General features: G+C 38.3%; 2 protein-coding genes and 1 long non-coding RNA gene across 4 annotated transcripts; 2 read left to right on the top strand and 1 right to left on the bottom strand.

Moving 5' to 3' along the window:
- Window positions 1-561: 561 nt before the first annotated feature.
- Window positions 562-6,035, top strand: LOC146683720 (uncharacterized). Of its 2 annotated transcripts, XM_085446267.1 has the most exons (6): window positions 562-594; window positions 1,630-1,707; window positions 2,363-2,404; window positions 3,901-3,956; window positions 4,051-4,433; window positions 4,530-6,035. In XM_085446267.1, exons 3-6 carry the CDS (start codon window positions 2,379-2,381, stop codon window positions 4,671-4,673), a joined length of 609 nt encoding a protein of 202 aa, XP_085302393.1. In that variant the 5' UTR covers window positions 562-594; window positions 1,630-1,707; window positions 2,363-2,378; the 3' UTR covers window positions 4,674-6,035. The 2 variants fall into 2 exon arrangements, with proteins under 2 accessions (XP_085302393.1, XP_085302394.1); XM_085446268.1 differs by lacking the exon at window positions 1,630-1,707.
- Window positions 6,036-6,847: 812 nt separating this feature from the next.
- On the top strand, window positions 6,848-19,160 carry LOC146683718 (uncharacterized). The gene is made up of 3 exons (XM_085446266.1): window positions 6,848-6,941; window positions 7,042-7,215; window positions 18,300-19,160. Exons 1-3 carry the CDS (start codon window positions 6,876-6,878, stop codon window positions 18,909-18,911), a joined length of 852 nt encoding a protein of 283 aa, XP_085302392.1. The 5' UTR covers window positions 6,848-6,875; the 3' UTR covers window positions 18,912-19,160.
- On the bottom strand, window positions 11,022-12,584 carry LOC146683719 (uncharacterized). Its single transcript, XR_014917539.1, has 3 exons — window positions 12,535-12,584; window positions 11,451-11,620; window positions 11,022-11,123 (listed from the first exon to the last, which is right to left on the bottom strand). It is a non-coding gene; the product is annotated as an uncharacterized LOC146683719 (long non-coding RNA).
- Window positions 19,161-19,883: the final 723 nt, after the last annotated feature.

The following is a 19,883-nucleotide window of genomic DNA, read 5'->3' as shown; positions in this document are numbered from 1 at the left end:
TAGTTGTATATAAGTCTGTTTACAAAATTTGTGCATAAGTTTTCAGAATTTACAATTTACATGTTGAGCATAATTTACTAAACATGTCTGTGGTTTTTACAGTAACAAAGTTTCCCTACTACTAGGATTTTATGTTTTTATGTAATGAGGTTGAGCTGAAAAGAATGATACCAAGCAAGGCAAGCTGAAAATATTAAAATAAAACTATTTGAAGGTGAAATACAAATGTAAAATCAAAAGTAGTCCAAAACAGTCAATTATATTTTGGACCTCAATCAGGTTTACATTTTTGTTCATGACAGTACAGATTTCTAACATTTTTGGGTTTTTTTTGTAAATTTAAGTGTGTAACAATTTGATTTTTTCAACAAAAAAAGAGTGAAACTTGTGTTTGTAAATGAACCATCCCATGTTTTGTAGCTTTCAGGATTTTATACTGATTGTGCTAAATATTTATTTATTATACTGGCTCTGTATATACAAACACTGACGAAGGTTGTCTAACTGGGAGTGGCTGCAGTGAATAAAAGCTGCACAGCAGGCTTAGGTATCCTTTTCCAAGATGACTGCCAAGCCCACAGTTCTACTGTTGTGGTAACTATTGTCTTTTATTTATTTAATAAACTTGAGTAAATAATTATTTTGATCACAAAATTTTTGCTTTCAGATTTCTATTACCTATTTGTAACAACAATAATGATGCTCGTGTCCTCTATAACTTTGTGGCGAATATCAATTGAGGTCAAACACATATTTTTAACTTTTACAAATGTTAACATTTGTAAGAAAAGTGGGAGACACATGGTCAGAGCTGAGCCGTGTTGTTGATGATGTTGATGAAACAGAGCAGGACTTACCTGAACTAAAGTTGTCTTTTCTGAGCAGTGCACACGCGGGACTTTGGTTGTGATTCTTTATGGTATGTTTAAAAAAACAATTGGTAATTTTGTCCAATATCTTCATATTGTTTCCCCCTTTTGGATTCCTTTCTGTCAAACCAAAATAAATGTAAAATAAGCTCATGGCAGCCAGCTAAAAAGCTTCTGCGTCACATTCTCGAGCATAACTGTGCGAAATATATCGTTATATCGGTCAAAGCAGCAAAAGCTATGATTCTTCGGCTGTGGTAACCAGCAACTTTTACTTGTTTGTTAAACAGTAGTGAGCAAGGGTTTTATTTAATTATGCCTTTATTTCAAATTCGTGTTGGCTGCTCATGTAAAAACTGTTGGATACATCTCTTCTATGAAAATCCAGAGCTAGAGTTTTTTTCTTTACTTTTGTAAACACTCAGCGTGGTCGCATGCGAGATTGAACAAGAAAACAGAAGCTACACTTTGGGTCTTGTTGTTCATTTGACATTTCACAATATGCACAACAGAAATCATGTGTACAGGTGGCAAACAAAAAATGTAAAAAAGATTCAGATTTATTAAATTTAGATTTTACTAAAATGTTTTAAAATATATTTTATATTGACTTACTTATGATATATACATGCATATTTTTAAAATACTGTGCAGAAAAGATTGAATAAAAACTGGCTCTAATATGAAAGCAAACCCATGTAAAACTAGTAAAACATGACCGTTTAGTTTAGTGCACCCTCTGTTATTTCTGTCTTCATAGTAAGAAGCGTCCACATCGTCAGTCAGCCTGCGACTTCTCCTCGCCACAGGTTTCCGCACCGGCTGCTGGCACTTGCAGGTGTGTCCAGTTTTATCTCTGCCGCAAACATGCGCTCCACCAGACCCAAAGTGCACACAGGTGTAATTAGGTGGAAGTATGGTGTAAACAAAAAAATCCTTACAGGATACCCACTGTCACCAAGCAATAATGTATTATGATTTCCTCTCTCAAACTGAGCAGTCAGTGATGAGTTTAAAAAAATCCGGGACCATGTATAGATCTTGGAAATCACTGGAAAAGCAGTTCTTGCTATTTCCTGTTCCTCAGCATCTGGGGTGGAGGGACGTTTTATGGGAATATGGGTTCCGTTGTTGCAGCCTATGTAATTATTATTTTGGGACTTGATTTGGGATTTATTTTACTTTGTTGTTCTGTTGACCATTTGCAGTTCCCAACTTTAAGCTCAGTTGTCTTGATGGTTTACATTTTAGTGTTTGCTTTTTTTGTTTGTTTGTGTGTTTGTTTTTGTATGTGATTGTGTTTCTATTGGAGACGCAAAGCCACATAGATGCAAACAACAGAAAAGTAACTCTATTTGATTGGCTGAAAGTTTTTGAGTGATATAAATAGGCAGAAAAGCTTGTTATATTATTTCACTGTGGTCTTAGTGAACCAATAAAGTTTTCAAATATTTATCCACCACTGCTTTTAATGATGTGATTTAATTTTTTAGGTGACAGAAAATCAGAATGGCTCCATCTGTAAAGCGTCACAGGTAAGAAGCAGTTTTCTGATATTTAGGCTGTACACACCTGATTTGTCAGATTAAACTTCAGCTCTGTTTATGTTTCCAGCTGTGAGGTTTTTGTGTTTTGTCATGAGTATGGTGTTAATCGTCATGTAATTTTTCTGACCTGTGGATTTATGTATGTAGTGAGGATTAGAGATGTGTACTTATGGTACTTGATCTGCAGCACAAGTAAACTGGAATCTATGATGTTTAAACAAAACAAAAGAAAGTAACAAATAATTATTGTTGATTGTAAATTTTTTTTTTTCCTGTCCCATTTGGTTCTTTTGCCATCAGAATTATTGTCTGACAAAAAATACATATATCAATCACCTCGATCACCTGTTGAGAAAGAAAAAAGAGAAAACAAGCAAAAAAAAAGAGCAATATAATAAACAACATCATCGCGATGACCTATGTGAATATAACATAAATACTAAATATTAAACATTATTGTGCAGCACGTAAGATCGACAGCGCAAAGTGTGCTTTGAGGTAGGAGCCAAAAAGGGTGTAGTTTGTGTGTGTGAGCACCCGTGTGTACACCTGTGAGCATGGACGCGCTTGTATTTAAAAGGTTCCTTCATGCAATGATCTGCTAGAGGGTGTGGGGGAGCCACAGCCCCGTCCTCCAGGGCATGAAGCAGGTATGGAGGAGATCAAGGCTCCAGACATCCAGAGGCCCCCAGAGCAAAGGAGACCAAGGAAGACCAACAGAGGGGCAGCCGCGCCACTATCCCGGAAAGAGCTGAGGAGAGTCCCAGATGAGGGGTCGCTCAGCAGCCGCAGAGCAGAAGCCAGGGGGGATTGCAATATCTCCCCCTCCTGCAGAGTGAGTTCCTGGAGAGGAGACCTCCTGCAAGATGTAACAGCCTCCCCCACCAGTTGATTGTTGATTGTAAATTGGCATGAGTGTGATATGAAATCCAAGCATCATGGACATAACCTGTAATGAGCTGGATTAACTGAAAAGTGAAATTTCCAATTGAATCAAGGAATATGGAGCACATCTGTACACTGACCTAACCTCTTATTGAAGACTGCCTTTCACACAGAGGGAGAAGAGATGCACAGGAGTGAAATGAAACAAATACTTCTAGGAAATATACTTAAATAATTCAGAAACATTGACAGACAATAACAACCACTGTTGTGACTGAAGATGAGGACCCGACTCTGACTGTAGACTGAACCCTTGAACCAAACACTCACAGGATGTATGGACTCAGGATTGTAGATGGTTCAGTGCAGAAATGGAAACTTATATCCCAAGCACAAAGCTTCTGAACATACAAAACAAATTACTGTGATGCTATGACTTCAGGAGGATAGACATAACAGTAATTATTTGGCATTAAGCTCCATACAGTGAGGCTGACTGATTGGGCTACAGGAGCACGAGAGACAGGATGACAATGGATTGTAAAAGGAAAAATGTTCTTATAAACTTTATAACAATCATAATATCTTCTGTATTTCAGGTTGAAACATAACCTTCCTGTTGTGTCTCATGTCCCACCTGTCAAAAGAGAAAAAAGTACAGTACAATCATCTCTGTCTCATGTAAAAGGAAGGCTGAAATAATTATTTTCCATCCTTAAAGAAACTGCATGTGTTGCCATATGTTGCAGGTGAGGATGACTCCCCAGCAGGTGTTTCACAGATTGTATCTGCAAATAAAGGTGAGCGTTTCCCCTTAAAGAAGCCGGCTGGTGCCACATTGAGGAAAGCAAGGCTTGAGGACACCGTTTACAAAGATAATTTTCTTGTGGTGAACGGTTGGGGGAAATTCTACCTTCCGAAGGTTGTAACCATGCAGGTTATTGGTGTGGTCGAAGGCATCTCGTTCCCATGTGAGCAGCTCGTTCTGATGACCTGTGAGGACCAACAGGTATATGCCTATGATGAAGAGGAGCTGCATCTGGTGGCTTCAAGCATGAAGCAGTTACGTGACGAGGGAATGGAGTATCCAGGCTCCACGGTTTATTACAGGGGAGAGGCCTTTAAAGACATGGTGAGAAGTTAAATTTGTTTACTGGACTTGTTCGTTAATAAAGATGATCATCTGTAAACACTGTCACTAAATTATGTTATTGTCTGTTGTGTGTAGCCCAGGGAGAATCGGGCAGACACGAGCATGAGCGATTTGGGCAAGAGGTTGGACGAAGAGTATAAGAAGCTGGTGGCAGAAAGGAAATCCAGCATCCTGGAATATCTGAAACACAGCAGAAAACAGAAGTCTGAAAGTTTTTAAAAGTTGTGGTCAGAGTTATATTGTTGGATTGTCATTTATGCTTAGAAACATATACTCATTAATGATTAGAGTTGTATAATTGATTGCATATTGATAGGATGTCTGATCCTTAGTAGTCTGCAAAGACTGTGTGCATTCCAGAGCACTCAAATTGTAAGGTAATTAATTGCAAATAATGTTACAAATTTTTTAGGTTGTTTTCAAAGATAATGTGCCGCATTACTGTAAAATAGTGTATTTTCAGCACATTAGCAGTGTAAAAATAAAGGCAATTTATCATTTGTCAATTTGCAGTAATTTAGCATACCCATTACAAATATTTACTCTTTTTGATGGTCATTTACAGTTGAAATTTCAGTTATTTACAGTAATTATTACATACATTTTTAAGTGTAAGTCCTTTTCCATTTGTTTTACTTATTGTGTACCATTAGGTTCTGTTTTGGTGACTTCTGCTCTTTGTGCTAAGATGACCTAGGTGAATGGAGGACTCCATAGTATAATTCCGTTTTTGCATAAAAAATTAATACCCAACTGTAAAAGTTATATTTGTTGTTTTAACCTTTGTGAGGGTTTAATTTGCATTTTCTAAGGCAAATAACAGAAATCAGACAACAAGCTGCAGCAACTGGAAAGGTTCTGTATAAATAAAAAATTAAATCGGGTGGATGCACTTAATGGTGGTTTAGCTAAACTGAAAATTTGTTCATTTCAAGCGTGGTTCTTTAATCATATTCAACCATTTACCTGAAAGATAAATCTTTGATTTGAAAACATATCTATTTCTTTGTCAGTGTCCCTGACTGTCATGTGATTTTGAGTATTGACACTGATTTTAGTGTAGGAAACAAAATATATATATATATTTTTTCAGTCAGTTTGTGTCATACTAAAATTGGGAGCCTATTTATCATAGCGTGAAGTATTAAAGCTGACAACCACAATTTAAAATAGCTTCTGTTTGCCTCTCTCTCTCACACACATACTAATGGACACCAGACAACAGCTGATTAACAGCAGGGACTGTTCATGTGTCAGATTTTCAAATTTAAGGCCCTCATTATTATAATGGACGACCAATATACATCACATGTTGTAAATTGTACAATATAAGCTATCAATGTGTTATAGGAGTTTATCAGCATACTGTAGAGGGTCAGGGTTGTTTGGGGTGGGACAGCTATGTTCTGTTGTTCCAGGCCGCAGGTTATGTTGCCATGGTTACAGGTGACGCTGTCTCTCTGCGACTGTGTGTTTCTGGGTGGAGAGAGCGCCTTTTTGTTGTTGTTGTTGTGTTTCTGTTGAATGCTAATAAACGGCTGTGCTCCCGGGCTAACTCGCGGGAAGCAAGACCAAACGACACCTCTGTCTCCTCCTTGTCTGAGCCACAATACATTATTTCTAAGATGAAAGACTTTAATTACATTTTTTGAACTTTTTGCAGTTATCACTGCCGTTAGTGCTGTAACATCCCTTCAGCTTTTATAACCATTCTGTTTACCTCCAAACACCGATCAACAGACAATCCCACCACAATTTTTTCAGCAATTGCATCATCTAGTTTTTCATTGTTTCAGACTGCCATAGTGGGCAAATGCTGAAGTCAACTTATTTAAAAACTTTGTCACTGCATTACAATTTTTAATTGAAATGCAAATCTTCTGTTGTGCAAGATCAGAGCCCTTAAATGGTAATTCATTCAAGCTCTATTCACAAAACAAAAGTAATTCCTCTGCTTAGCAACTGGCACATTTGTGTGTGCATTCATTTGTTTATCCTGCCACATGTTGCACAAGAATGCACCCAGAGCAATTATGTAATGTGACGTGTCACGTCAAAGTATGTAGGCAGGAATAGTTTGACTGAAGTGGGAGAGCTACACTTCCAGTTTCATTTACTGTGCACTTGCAATGGTGAGTTTCTGCTTTTATGCAGTTTTCAATTTTATTTTATTTTTTAAAACAAATATCTTCAATATCTTTTTGGGTTATCACTGAAATGTTTAATTTGGTAATGTGTTGTTTTCTTCCGTATTGCTTTAGACTTCTATGGAAGACAGCAGGTATCTATTAACTGGTCTTAAAAGTTTATCAGAGCATTATACTTTTTTATTTAACTCTAAAAAAATTAACTGTTGTTCATCATTTTAAAAGAGAATGTGAAGACACTGAAGCATATAATTTTAAGAAAAACAGTTTGATAATGATTGAGGAAATGCTGAAACTGAAGACCACGATTCAACAAGACACTACAACATTGATTGATGAGGTACTTTATCTGATGGGGACATAATGAATGGTACTGTCAGCGTGTTTTGAACACACCATTTTTATACAGCATGGAAAATGATATATTTTTGTGCAAACAGATGCTTCACAGCATCTTCTTTCTGGGAAATATCATGCAAACATCAGTTTCTCCTGAAGACATCATCCCTGATACGGAGATCTTTCAAAACTTAAGGCAAGACTATCGAAGGCCTTTTGAACTCTATTCCACTCAACTGCCCAGGCGGAGTCCATTCTCCTGTGTGCTTGACATGGTAAGAAAATATGACTGCTACTTTCATTCAGTAATGATTCATTTTCACTCAAACTTCATGTATAAATTAATATCAAATCCAAAGAAAAACTAAAGCACCTTCTGTACATTATGGTTCAGTGCCAAACAGAAGGTGATATGGGCAGAAATCTGTGCCATCAGAAACTGAATTTGAATAAGTTAAATTTGAATTTGAATTGCTCAGATTGAATCTGAATTGTAACTTGAATAAATGCTTTTAAAAACTGAATATGAATTATCCTAATTTGAAATTCAATTTATTGGTTTGAAAATGATCATCACTAAATTGAAATTGAATTTTATATTTTGAAAATGAATTAATTTGCGTTGAAACCGTATTTTATCCTTTGAAAATTTAGCTCTCGAATAATTTCAGATTCACTTCTCACCATTCAGTTTCAGTTCTACAATTCAATTTCAGTTCCAAAATTCAGTTTTTTGGAACTTACATCCGGTTCCGGTTCAAGAGTGATCGAGCTCAGATTAATAGAACTACATTTTACTAGCGGACCGAAAGTGTTACTGACGGGAATCTACAGCGTCTTGAGCTGAATTAAGACTTCAGAAGTCATTCGTCATGTCGAATGACCAGCGGATAAACTCTCAGGTTGGTAATAAATGTATTACATGTATAAGAACAAGCGTCATGTTAACAAATGATAGCCGTACGGTAACTTTTATGCTTATTGTAGCTGCTAGCTAAAAACGTTAATTTAGCGTAGTTTGCCCTGAATTCCAAGAGCACCTGGCTGCAGCCACTGTGGAGCTCCACAGTAACCGGAAACACGTGACCTCCACAGTAACCGCAAACATGTAACTTCAGTTAAATCGACTATGACAGCGAAAACTAAATTGCGTTTTTGTTACTATTGATGCTGCTGAGAAATAAAAATGGTTTTAAGTGGGGTTTTTTTTAAACACTCTGGGTTTGTTCAAAAAAATTCACCATCCCCTAAATTGTTCGTGGCCAAAAGTGACACTTGCTGTTTCGCTGATTTATTATTTTTTTTACAGTACATCGTGTTGTGCGTTCTGATTGCTGTAGACCATTGTCAATCAATCTAGTCCAGTGTCTCCCGTACAGGAACGGTCCCTAATAGGCCCACGGACCGGTCCCGGTCCGTGAGTCTTTTGGTACCGTTCCGCGAGAGTTGATCCTCCGGTGTGAAATGTATGGTTGTAGTTGTGTGTCTTATTTTGAAAGAACTATTTACGCGTTACCATAGCGACCAGAGACCGTTAAGAAGCAGAGAGGAGGATGTCACTGTCATTGTTGCTGGCGCACAGCTGAAGTCACGTTTATTATTATATTTACAAAATACCACAGTTTCTTTTTTTAATTCTTTTGTTGTATTTCTCCGCGACACCTTAAAGGTCGTTCCCTGAAAATATTGTCTGACATTAAAGTGGTCTGTGGTGCAAAAAGGTTGGGGACTCCTGCTGTACAGTACAGAATGCGTTTAGCTTGTCGAATTTACATAAATCTTCGATCGCTAGCAATGTAACTCTGAAGTGCTGTACTGTATGTTTGTAAGTTTTCTCCCAAACAAACACAACAATGCCGACGAAACGTTTTGCACCCTCAAATGCACCTTTAGGTTTCACTCCATAATCCGGACTTATGTTTCTACGAAGGTTTGAACTCTAAGAGTGTTTAAACAAAAGAGAAAAGTGTGAAAATGTTCATGCCTGTCTGAGAAAAGTGTATAAAGCATGTAGTGAGGGGTTTCACAGTCTTAACATCTATAATAATTGTAAAAAATAAAGTTGGCTACTTCATGGATTTCACCTACCGCGGGTTATTTTTTGAACGTAACACCAGCGATAAACGAGGGGCTGCTGTATTATTAATAGTAGTGTCTGGGACATCTAATTGATTAACATCAACATTGATTATTATGCACTATTATTTTTGTTCAAGGAGAGCAAAAAATATAAAACTCTCTCTCAGCTTGTTTGTTGCCAAAAATGGCCACTTTTTGTGTATGTTCACAAAATGCTATAAAATGTATATTTCTTAAAACATTTATCTACTTTTGCCGACGTGACTCTTTAAAATAGCACCAGTCCTTTTCATCAAAATCAAAATTGTATCTGAGCATCGGGGAAAAGGCTGTCTTGCAATTGTTGAGGTCACTAGTGTGTGCCCCATTTCTTCCGGGATCACTCTCTTTATAGGTTTTAGTGGACTCCTAGTACTGCGAAGTGGTTTCATGGTACAAAAGGATTGTATTCCAAGATCTGGGAGACTGTAGAAATGAGCAGTGATGCCCTTCCCACCATCTTTCCAGAAAAATAATTGATCTGGAAGCTGTTAGGCTTACTTACAGCAGCAGCACTTTCTGCACCTGCATAAACTCCAGGACACATTTACTAACGGTGTTTGTTGCTGTATGTGCTGCAGCTTTGAATTTTTTAATAATATATATTTTGTTAATATTTTGGCTATGGTGTCTTGTTATGAAATGTACAAGAGTAAAAGTGTTTTTAGCAGGTGCTTCAAAGCTAAGTTTGACTGGGAAACTCAAAGCTCAATAGGCTGTATCAACAGAAATTCACTGCAGCCTATGTAATATTTCATGCATCATAATTTATTCTACTCTATCTTGCAAATACATATTTGTGTGGCAATGTCATGCACAACACACACAACTATTAGATCCTTAAGATCAAACCCGTGTCATTCTTTTGGTCCACTGCAGTGCAGTAGTCAAAAAAAAGAATAAGTGAAGTGTCCACAGATGGCCAGGATAGAGCCCAGAGTGTTAATGTTTAAAATGTATAAAAATATTATTGATTGCAATTCTTTACTGTTAATATCAACAATAAGCTTTTTATTTTGAAATTACAAGTTTAAAAAAAATGCTGTTACATTTACATTTAATGCTGTTACACTGTAATCCTTTATTATAAGTATGGACACAGAATAAAGTGAACAACATTTTGAAATAAGTTTAATTGGAATTTTGTACTACGCAAAAAACAAAACAAAAAAACAACAACAACAACATATTAAACAAACAAACACAGCCAGTGCCTTCATTTGTCCATTACATGTCAAACATAGCACTGACCCTTAGCCCCTGCTCATCAGCACATGCTTTCAAAAAGAGCTCCATGTCCTCTGCAAACTGGAAAACAAAGAGGAACAAGTCCCTTGCTCCAGTATCTTCTTCCTCTGACATGTCTATTAAGACCCTCTGCTGGTCCCCTTGATTTAAGGACAGATATTTGGGCATTGTTACGTGTCCACAGAAAAGTGCCTTATTTTGGACAACCCACTGCACAGCAGGACGCAGATCTTCAACAACTGCTGGCTCCTGTGTCAGGCAAATGGGGATGAAAACATAGTTATTTCTCTGTTGCAGAACAGTTTTTTAACAGTTATTCAAATTTCACTAACCATGTAATTACACTACTGTTTAAAGTGAATACTGACTTGACTGACTTCCTGGAACTTGCGCTTTTTCAGTCTGAAAATGGGCACGTGTTGTCCTTCAAGCACAGCTTTGGCTTCCTCTCTCCAGTGTGCAAATAGCTTGCCAGAGCTATGAAGAGTAAGGCCACAGTGAGGGCATGTCATTTTCATGGACTTTCCATCAGCTGTAGTTTTATTGAACACAGAGGGTAGAGCCAATGAATGTTCTAACAAAGACTCAGAAAATGGTTCAGATACCGAAGACAAAACCTTGGGGGGGAGACGGGGCTCCTCGAAGAGTTCAGCGGGGAGCAGTCCTGATAATGGTGGCTGACTTGGTATTGAAGAATGCTGACAAGACAATAAATGCCTTGCCATATCCCCACACCGTATGATTGTAATCTTACAGACAGGGCAGTGAAAGTGTCCTGTTGTCCTACAAGGCAGCCTGCACCGGCATATCATTTTATCTGTAAGAGAAAAAAACAAACAAACAAACAGATGTAATTTAAATGTAGTTGTATAGAATGCAATCAATTTGTCTAACAATCAGATTGTACATGTTAACAAAAACATCCAAGCCAACCTCAATAATGAAAGCAAAATGGTATGGATCACAAAACTTATGTCAAGGAAAGTGGTGAAAAGTAAATAAAAATATATTTTATAAAAACACTATTTTTGTTGCAGATGAACAGTACAATATCAACAGCAACTTTTAAGTCAACAAAGATACTGCAGAAGTGCTTAAAAAAGTGCATATTTATAACTATAAAGTATATTTAATACAAACATACCTTTGAAAGGCAAAGCATTTTTTTATATGCACACTTAGATGCTCCTCAATCTTTGCCCTGACAGTAGGGCTGAAAGTGGGGCACAGAGGGCAGTGAAAGAGTCCTCTGCAACACGTGTTGCATTCCTGCAATTCTGGCTTTAAGCCCGAATTCCAGATTGATGTGTGCATCTAAAACAGAGAGAGAAACAGATAAACACCATATATACATTTAAGTTAAGGATTTAGCAGAAATAACAATTTACAGTTGGCATGTAATAGATTTGGGAAAAAAATTCTTGAAAAAAAAACCCCCACAAATATTTTACAAGACACTTTAATTTGTGAGACATGTTTCTATTGACATATAACAGTCAATTGAACAGGGGCTAACTAAAATCTGGGCAATAAAAAAGCTGTACAGAAAAGAATAATGAATAGAAGTATTGATAAATATATAAATCTGTTTGTGACGAAATTTACAGTGTTGACGCTAACCAAAGGTGTCACAAGTACACACGTTCCTTACTACAGTTTAGATACCTCTATTTAGAAAGCACTGACTCGACTTTTTAGTCAAGTCGAAGCAAGAAGTACAGGGTCTAAAATATAATTTATGTACAAAATTTTGAAGTAATCTTGCGTCCAAAGCACGCGTGCGGGGGGCTGATTTACAAATGTACGGATTACAAAGTACAGATACGCGTGCTAAAATGTGAGAAGTAGAAGTATAAAGAAGTATACAGTAGGCACAAAAAAGTACAGCAGTAAAGATACCAGAAAATTCTACTTAAGTACAGTATTGAAGTATTTGTTATTTTGCATCTCTGACGCCAACAATAAATCATACTCTAATGCAAAATGTGTTTTTTGCTTCTTCTCGCCCACAGAAGCCATTAATCCAGCTCTCTTACTTAAACCAGGCCCAGTAAAAAGCATATTTGTGTGTTTCTCTGCCATGGAGCACGATGAAAAAACATTAAAATAAGGAGGAATGTTGTTGTAACGCTAAATAAGTGGCAACATGATCATTGTAAGAAAACTAGACGATTCCTAGAATTATAAAATCACTAACGGCAAATTTATTTAAGAAAGACTTAACCAACCTTTGTGATCAACTTGCAAGACTTCCACGGTATCCATGCGTGTTTACGGCTAGTGTGGAGGTCACGTGCTTCCGGCTACTGTGGAGCTCCACAGTGGCTGCAGCCAGACCCTTCTCCTGAATTCAGCTTTGACAAACAAATATGATCGACTGTTTCTAGTAGAATTCCAAAGTTGTCATCTTGTACCCTCTCAGAGTACCCCTTCTGTATGCTTGCAGAGACCCCTACAGTAGGGAAACATGCAAAACGGTGTCCAAACCTTTGTGTTTTAGCTTTATTTATGTCTTACACAGCATCCCAACTCTTTAGCTAACTTAATAACTTTAGCTAAAGTGAATAGTTAGTCTAATTCATTAGTGCAGCATTACTGGATCACCTCTGTTTGAAGTGTTATGTGACTGTCACTGTGTTTAACTACCATAATAATTCTTAGGGTACTGATTGCATGCTTAATTAGTTTTTTTTTTAACACACTACTCCATTGCTATGTTTGACAGGCTGAAGTTGTCGGGTCACCTCCTAAATCGACCATCTTTTACAGGTGTTTTGTGCCAGAAATGGAGTGTCCACTGAAGATACTGAATCTCTACGCCTTGCCATTGATCTCTCTTGAGCCTTCATCTAGACAAGAGACAAACTTAACCACTCTCATATGCTCTGTACCTACATCACCTTCCCTGACAGTCGTAGCTTGGCTCATCTGAGGGTGAAATTATAAGAATGTGTTATTTTGCAAAGTGCTCTCTAGGGTTCCTAAATAAAATATGGCATTGAGGTCATTTCTTTTGAATTAATCCCTTCTTCTGAAATATAAGAACCTCTCCTGGTTTTAATGGCACTTTGGATTTCCTTACTTTCTGTTCCACTCCCAACCCCAAATAGATGCTGACAAGCTGCCACAGTAACATGGAAGAGGGAAAGAAGTTGGAAAGGACTACTACAAATAAACCTAATGCCTAACAATGTAAAATAATAATAATAATAATAATAATAATAATAAAGATAAGATGAAGTAACAAGTTTTTAGTTTTTTGTTTATTCCAAATGATCATCCAGATGTCTGTGACATGTGATGACAAACACCATAATGGAAGGCCTTTGTCATCACATGCTTAAACTCATCATATATTTTTGCACATGCTGAACAGGCAGTCAGACATGCTGTAACTGTGGGGTAGAAAACTGCATGAACACCATACGGCAGGGGTCTCAAACTCCAGTCCTCGAGGGCCGCTGTCCTGCAACTTTTCCATGTGTCCCTGTTGCAATACACCTAGTAGGTCATTAGCAAGACTAAAGAACTTGACTGCATGCTGAGGTGGCAATTCAGCCATTTCATTCATGTTACAGCAGCTCATGAGTGAATGAACATGGTGCAATAAAACTATTTTAGAAGTATATGTTTCCAAATAGGAGCCAGCTGAGGTGGTTCGGGCATCTGACAACGATGCCCCCTGGGCGCCTCCTGGGTGAGGTGTTCCAGGCATGTCCCACCGGGAGGAGGCCCCGGGGAAGACCCAGGACACCATGGAGAGATTATATCTCTCGGCTGGCCTGGGAACGCCTTGGTATTCCCCCGGATAAGCTGGAGGAGGTGGCTGGGGAGAGGGAAGTCTGGGCCTCTTTGCTTAGGCTGCTGCCCCCGCGACCCGGCCTCGGATAAGCGGTTGAAGATGGATGGATGGATGGATGTTTCCAAATACATACATTTACTTAAATTTACTTGAGTGGGGTTAGGGGTAGGGCTGGGTATCGTCACTGATTTCTAGAATCGATTCAATTCCGATTCACAAGGTCCCGAATCGATTCGATCCACGATTCGATTTAATTCGATTAAATTTGATTTAAATCTGGGAAATTTTGACAGTCAGAGATATAATTCAGATCAGGACATTTACATATTTTTGTATCTATAAAAAGGAAGCTGACACTCTCAAGACTTTATCCAAGGTGTGAGCATCACAGCAGATGCCTTTGTGTCAAAGTAGCTGAAGATAAAACACAGAAAAACATGTAGGTGATTTTCCTGGCCTGGGATTTTATAAAAATATTCTGCAGTAGATCAAAAACGAAACAAAACCATTAATTAATCAACATTACCTCTTACGTTACAGCGGTTTTATTAGAGACACGGCTAAACATTTTGCATTTTGAATAATTTTAAAAAGTTTCAATTTGTTCAGTATTGAACAGCAGAAATGAGGTTTTCTTTTCGGAAGAATGTAAAAGGGAAAAAAACACCGGCCGACAGCGCTGTAAGCAACAGTAGACTTGTGTAACAAGCAAGCGAATAATGAAGAAAGCGAAACTGTTCGAGAGAGAAGGGGGGGACGGGGGGGAGGGAGAGAGGGAGAGAGGGAGAGAGAGAGAGCTGCGCATCGCAATGGAAGCAAAACAGTAAAAGAGTGAATTCATGACGATGTTTATGTGAAGCGTTTGGATCTTCTTTTGCTGCTGGTTCGGTCAATATTGTTTGGAGAGAGATCAAACTAACAGCTTTAGAATCAGCACGTAAAGGGCGTGAACACAAAGCGCGGACCCGGATCAGCGAGCTGTCGGCTTTCAGCCCCGACTGTGAGAAAGGCGACATCTAACTGATTCTGATCCGCGGGTCGCACTGTGTGTTTAAGTCTATGTGCAGAATCCCTGTACCTGCTCTCATTTACTGTTTGGTGGTTCTTGAAATTTTGTGAGATGTCACCAGAGATTCTGGCATTTCGGACAAAATAAATTTATATTAAAAAATCGATTCAGGATTTTAATGAATCGATTTTACGTTATCCAAGCCAGAATCGATTTTAATTGATGAATCGATTATAAAAACCCACCCCTAGTTAGGGGTTGCCACCTCAGCAGTCAAGTTCTATACTCTTGCTAATGACCTACTAATTGTATTCAGGTGTGTTGCACCAGGGACACATGGAAAAGTTTCATGACACCGGCTCTTGAGGACTGGAGTTTGAGACCCCTGTCATACGGAATATGACAGGTGTGGTTGAACTGCATGAAGACTCTGAAGTTTCTCTTCTCTTCTGGCAGGACAGGAATGTGGCCTTGTCTTTGTGGGGGTTAGACAAGGCCACATAATTTTTTCCTTTCTACCAATAGAAAGTCTTCCATGGTCTCTTGTGTTCTGGGGGCCTCTGGATGTCTGGAGTTTTGATCTCCTCCATACCCGCTTCACACCCTGGAGGACGGGGCTGTGGCCCCCCCACACTCCCTAGCAGATCATTACATGGAGAAACCTTTGGAATGCAAGCATGCTGATCCACACAGGTATGCACACATGGGTATTCACAGACGCGGACTAAAGCTTTCTTGGCTGCTGCCTCAAAGCACACTGTGCGCTGTCTATCTTGCGTGCTGCACAATATCGTTTATTACTTAGTAAATACTGATATCTATGACTAGCTAGTTTATTGTGATGGTGCTTTGTTTTCTCTATTATTATGTTGCTCTTTGTTGTTTGCTGTCTCCTCTGTTTGTTTGTTTGTTTGTTTGTTTTTTCTCCATACAGGTGACCCAGGAGTTTTTTTTTTTTTTTTTTTTTTTTTTTTTGTCTCTCTTCCCCCCCCTTCTCACCGTCTCTTCTCCCCTTGGGTTTTCTTTCTTTCTCTCCCCCTCTCTCTCTCATTCATTCCCCCTGTCCTATTTATTAAGAAAAAAAAAAAAATGACAAAGGATGAACTGAAGCTCTGCCATCACGTAATGTCGCATACTGCTGTTTCTGATGTCATTTAAAAAAAAAAAAAAAAAAAAAAAAAAAAAAAAAAAAAAGAAAGGAAAAAATAATGTGCATATTTCCACGAGAGAAATCCCATGCCTCGACCGTCGTTGACCGCCGCCATGATTTTAGCCTACATCACAGCGTCATGTGCGCTTTTTACATCCAACACAAAAACTGCAGTCGTGGTGCTTTGATTGTACTCAGAACTCGGAAATTCTGCCTTCCGAATAGGAAGATGTAGGTAACACCAGACTGCAGATGAGCTGCACACAGGGCTGGACTGGGACAAAAAATAAGCCCGGGCGTTTTGACTAGAGACCGGCCCACCATTATAGGAAAAATCATAAAGCCTTTGAATGAAAACAAACGCTGTTGTGACAGCGATGCACACTGTTTTCATGTTATATATGTATCAATCTATCGATCGTTTGTTGTAAGATTCAGATAATTATTTTTTAAAAGCTTTTAAATGAGAATAAGAAAGAAAAGTATTTCTTTGTGCCCCCCTCTCCCTGTTAATTCCCTACCTGGCCCCCCTGGCAACACTTTGCTAGACCCGCACCTGCACAGTTACCAGCTGTCAGCTACATAAAAAAGGATCCTGGGGTTATTTGTCTCTCAGAAACAGTTCATAACTTCCCTTCAACTCATTCATGTCACCTAAAAGGTAAACCTGTTTCTCCATCACCTGTTCAGCTCTGATGATTCAGTAAGGACATCTCCTGGTTTCATCTTCATGTTTCCCTCTCACCACATATACAAACTGATATCATGACCAGCAGCTTTTACAGCTGTGGCTCCAGCAAACATCAGCTGATACTAGGAATGAATATCAAATAAATTCTAACAACAGCTGACCAAGCTTAAACATGCTGCTGTTGTTTAACGCGACATCCGCTGGTTTCCTCTTTCTGGCACAAAGTGGGCGAGAGAAAAGCTGATCAGCTGATCATTGATCAGTTTCATGATTGAAGTAGAAACAGGAGAGAGGGGAGAGAATGAGAGAAGAAGAGGCAGCTGTGCAGCAAAGACACAGAATAACTCCAGCTTTGTGTCTTTTTTCATTGTAGCTGAATTACGGGACAAACTGTTCCTTTTCACCTCAATACGAAACACATAATATTCTCTGAATACGAGACGATTCTGTTTTTTATGGGACGGTTGGAAACTCTAATAATTAACCTTATGAACAAAATAAAGTTCAACATCAGTAACATCATAGCACCACCCAGCTGTATAGAAACTCCGTCATGCTAGCTAGTACCCATTACGGAAAAGTCAGCATAACGAAAATAAACTGCACCTAAACTTGGTTTATATCTGACCCAGATAGACTGCAGGTCATAACTTCTTACCTGAAGTTCAGTTCACCTGGCACTCGGACTGGGGGCCGCCTCGGGTCTCTGCTCCTCCTGCGTCCCCTTTCCTCACCCACCTGCTGGCCTTCACCACTTGCTAATGTTACTGAATCTGTGGATAGCCGATAGCCACCACACAAAGTAATGAATAACAACCCTATCTTAATCCTAGTAACGATTAACGCGGTCCTGATTTTGGCATAATAACTAGTTACCGTGCTCGTTACCACAATAATAATGTAGTTACTGTAACGCGTTAGTCCCAACACTGGTCTTGTGTGACAATCTGGTAATAAGAAACCTTTTAATAGGCAGGTGGGACTGAACCAGCTGACTTTAATTTGATCTAACTGAGACATCAGCTAGTGTCATGACTCTCCATGTGTACAATACTGTTCCCTGTGTAATTTCTGAATTTACATTGCCCACAAATCCATCCAGTGCATTTTCTCTCACGCACTCATACCACTGCTTTGTTTCTTTTTAAAGTCAGCTTAGACGCAGCAAAATATTTCAGCATAAAGTTTAAACTTGTGAGCATGTCATGATCCAACAGGGCTGTCACAGAGTTTCATTTCATGATAACTGGTAAAAAACATATTCTAAGTATTGATATGATAGTAATAGTTATGGAAATTTGGAAAAAGAATTGTAACATCAATATCTGTAACCATTTCCAGATTGTCCGGCAGAAAAATCCTGAGAATGAAGAACAAATAAAGAACAGTCTACAAGATCTTGTTAACAGCTTGGAATCAAATCTTCTGGTCTCATCCACCATCTGTATCTCTCAGAACAATAACAGTTCAGCCAGGTACTACAGAGTCTCCATGTCCACCAAAGGCTCTAACCCAGGGAAAATTGTGATTGGTGCCTCCTGTCTTAGCAAATGGCATGAATATGTATCTGGTGCAGTGATGACCTATTATCCAGTAATGGTCAGGAAAACTTACTTTGATGGAACCATTCGGGTTCCTGGGAATATCAGATGTGAGGCATTTAACATCAAGAATGGAGGACAATTACCTCCTTGCAGATCATGTCACAATTTGTTTGGCTTGAACACAGAAGACACCAAAGACTGGCCTTATGGTAACTGTGCTGAAGCTGAGAGCCTGAGCAACTTGCTTACATATGAGGAAGAAGTTAAAAATGAAACACATGTGCACGAACACTCAGCTGAAAACAGGCAGAGAGCAGAGGAAGAGGTTCGTAAGAATCTTATGAATGTGCTGCAAACAATTCAGTTTAACAACTGGACAGGTGAATTTTACAAACCAGAATCAGAGTGAGATATCATGAAATCTTCTGCATAAGGTGAAGATCTACTTTGATATGAATCTGATTAATAAAAGAGTGTTGATTTGCTGTAATCACAGACACACACACATTAGCACACTCAAACTGTTTATTCTCCAGCTACGTGTAATGTGCTAGCTATATTTTATGAAAGTGATAATTACAATAAATGTCAGCATGTTAGCATGAAGTATACAAAAGACTAAAAAAGGTGTGTTTATCGTGTTTGTATCATCGTATCATATGATGCAGTCTATTAAAATAATTGAACTTCTTCTAGGAAAATTTGGGATTGTGTGTTGGTGAGAATATGAACTATTATCAGACAGCATTGGTGGGAGGAATTAAACACTTATAATGGTTTATACCCAATATACACAGTATCCTGTCTCTCATTCATATTTTACATTCATCAGCTCCTCTAAGTATTTCTTCTATCTGCTCAGCACACTTCCTTCACTTGTTAGTATAGTTAGTGTTAATTTAGATTTCTGCTCTTGATCAGTTGAACCTGTCCCACATCTTTTTCAGATTGATTTCTTTGTCCAGCCAGTGCCCAGCCAAAAGTTATTTTTTTAGTTCAGCCCCACATAAAACTCACTATAATTCTTTTTGTCTATGGATTTTGGAAAGAAAGGCGTCTGGAGTTTTTAGGTAAAACATCAAGAAACCTAAAGAAGTCAGGGTGTCTTTCTTTCCAAGCTGGTGTTCATTTTTTCTTACAAGAAGAGAAGGTAGAACAGTCCTGCCTAATCTCATTTTTATAAATAATGTAAGAATACAACATCAATCTAATGTATATTTACAATTTGAAAAGGCATCGTCAAGCATGGTTAATATGGTTCTCGGTTCTCTCTAATTTCTCAGACTTTTTATTTGATTTAGTTCTGAGCTCAGATAAAATAATTATTGTGGGTGATTTTAACATCCATGTAGATGCTAAAAATGAGAACCTCAAAATTGCA

The sequence above is a fragment of the Copadichromis virginalis genome, linkage group LG22 (assembly GCF_057382275.1).
Source record: "Copadichromis virginalis isolate Kocher_CV1m ecotype Utaka linkage group LG22, C_Virginalis_male_GT1.1, whole genome shotgun sequence".
NCBI classification, from domain to species: domain Eukaryota; kingdom Metazoa; phylum Chordata; class Actinopteri; order Cichliformes; family Cichlidae; genus Copadichromis; species Copadichromis virginalis.
Note: the sequence above shows the minus strand (reverse complement) of the source record. Positions and strands in the feature narration are given on the sequence as shown.

What these genes read in the sequence shown, in the direction of transcription:
- LOC146683718 (XM_085446266.1), top strand. Translation starts at nt 6,876, where the DNA reads ATGATTGAGGAAATGCTGAAACTGAAGACCACGATTCAACAAGACACT. An exon ending in CTACAACATTGATTGATGAG is followed by an intron (nt 6,942 to 7,041) that starts GTACTTTATCTG and finishes TTGTGCAAACAG; the next exon opens with ATGCTTCACAGCATCTTCTT. An exon ending in TCTCCTGTGTGCTTGACATG is followed by an intron (nt 7,216 to 18,299) that starts GTAAGAAAATAT and finishes AACCATTTCCAG; the next exon opens with ATTGTCCGGCAGAAAAATCC.
- LOC146683720 (XM_085446268.1), top strand. Translation starts at nt 2,379, where the DNA reads ATGGCTCCATCTGTAAAGCGTCACAG. An exon ending in CCATCTGTAAAGCGTCACAG is followed by an intron (nt 2,405 to 3,900) that starts GTAAGAAGCAGT and finishes TCTGTATTTCAG; the next exon opens with GTTGAAACATAACCTTCCTG. An exon ending in GAGAGGCCTTTAAAGACATG is followed by an intron (nt 4,434 to 4,529) that starts GTGAGAAGTTAA and finishes TGTTGTGTGTAG; the next exon opens with CCCAGGGAGAATCGGGCAGA.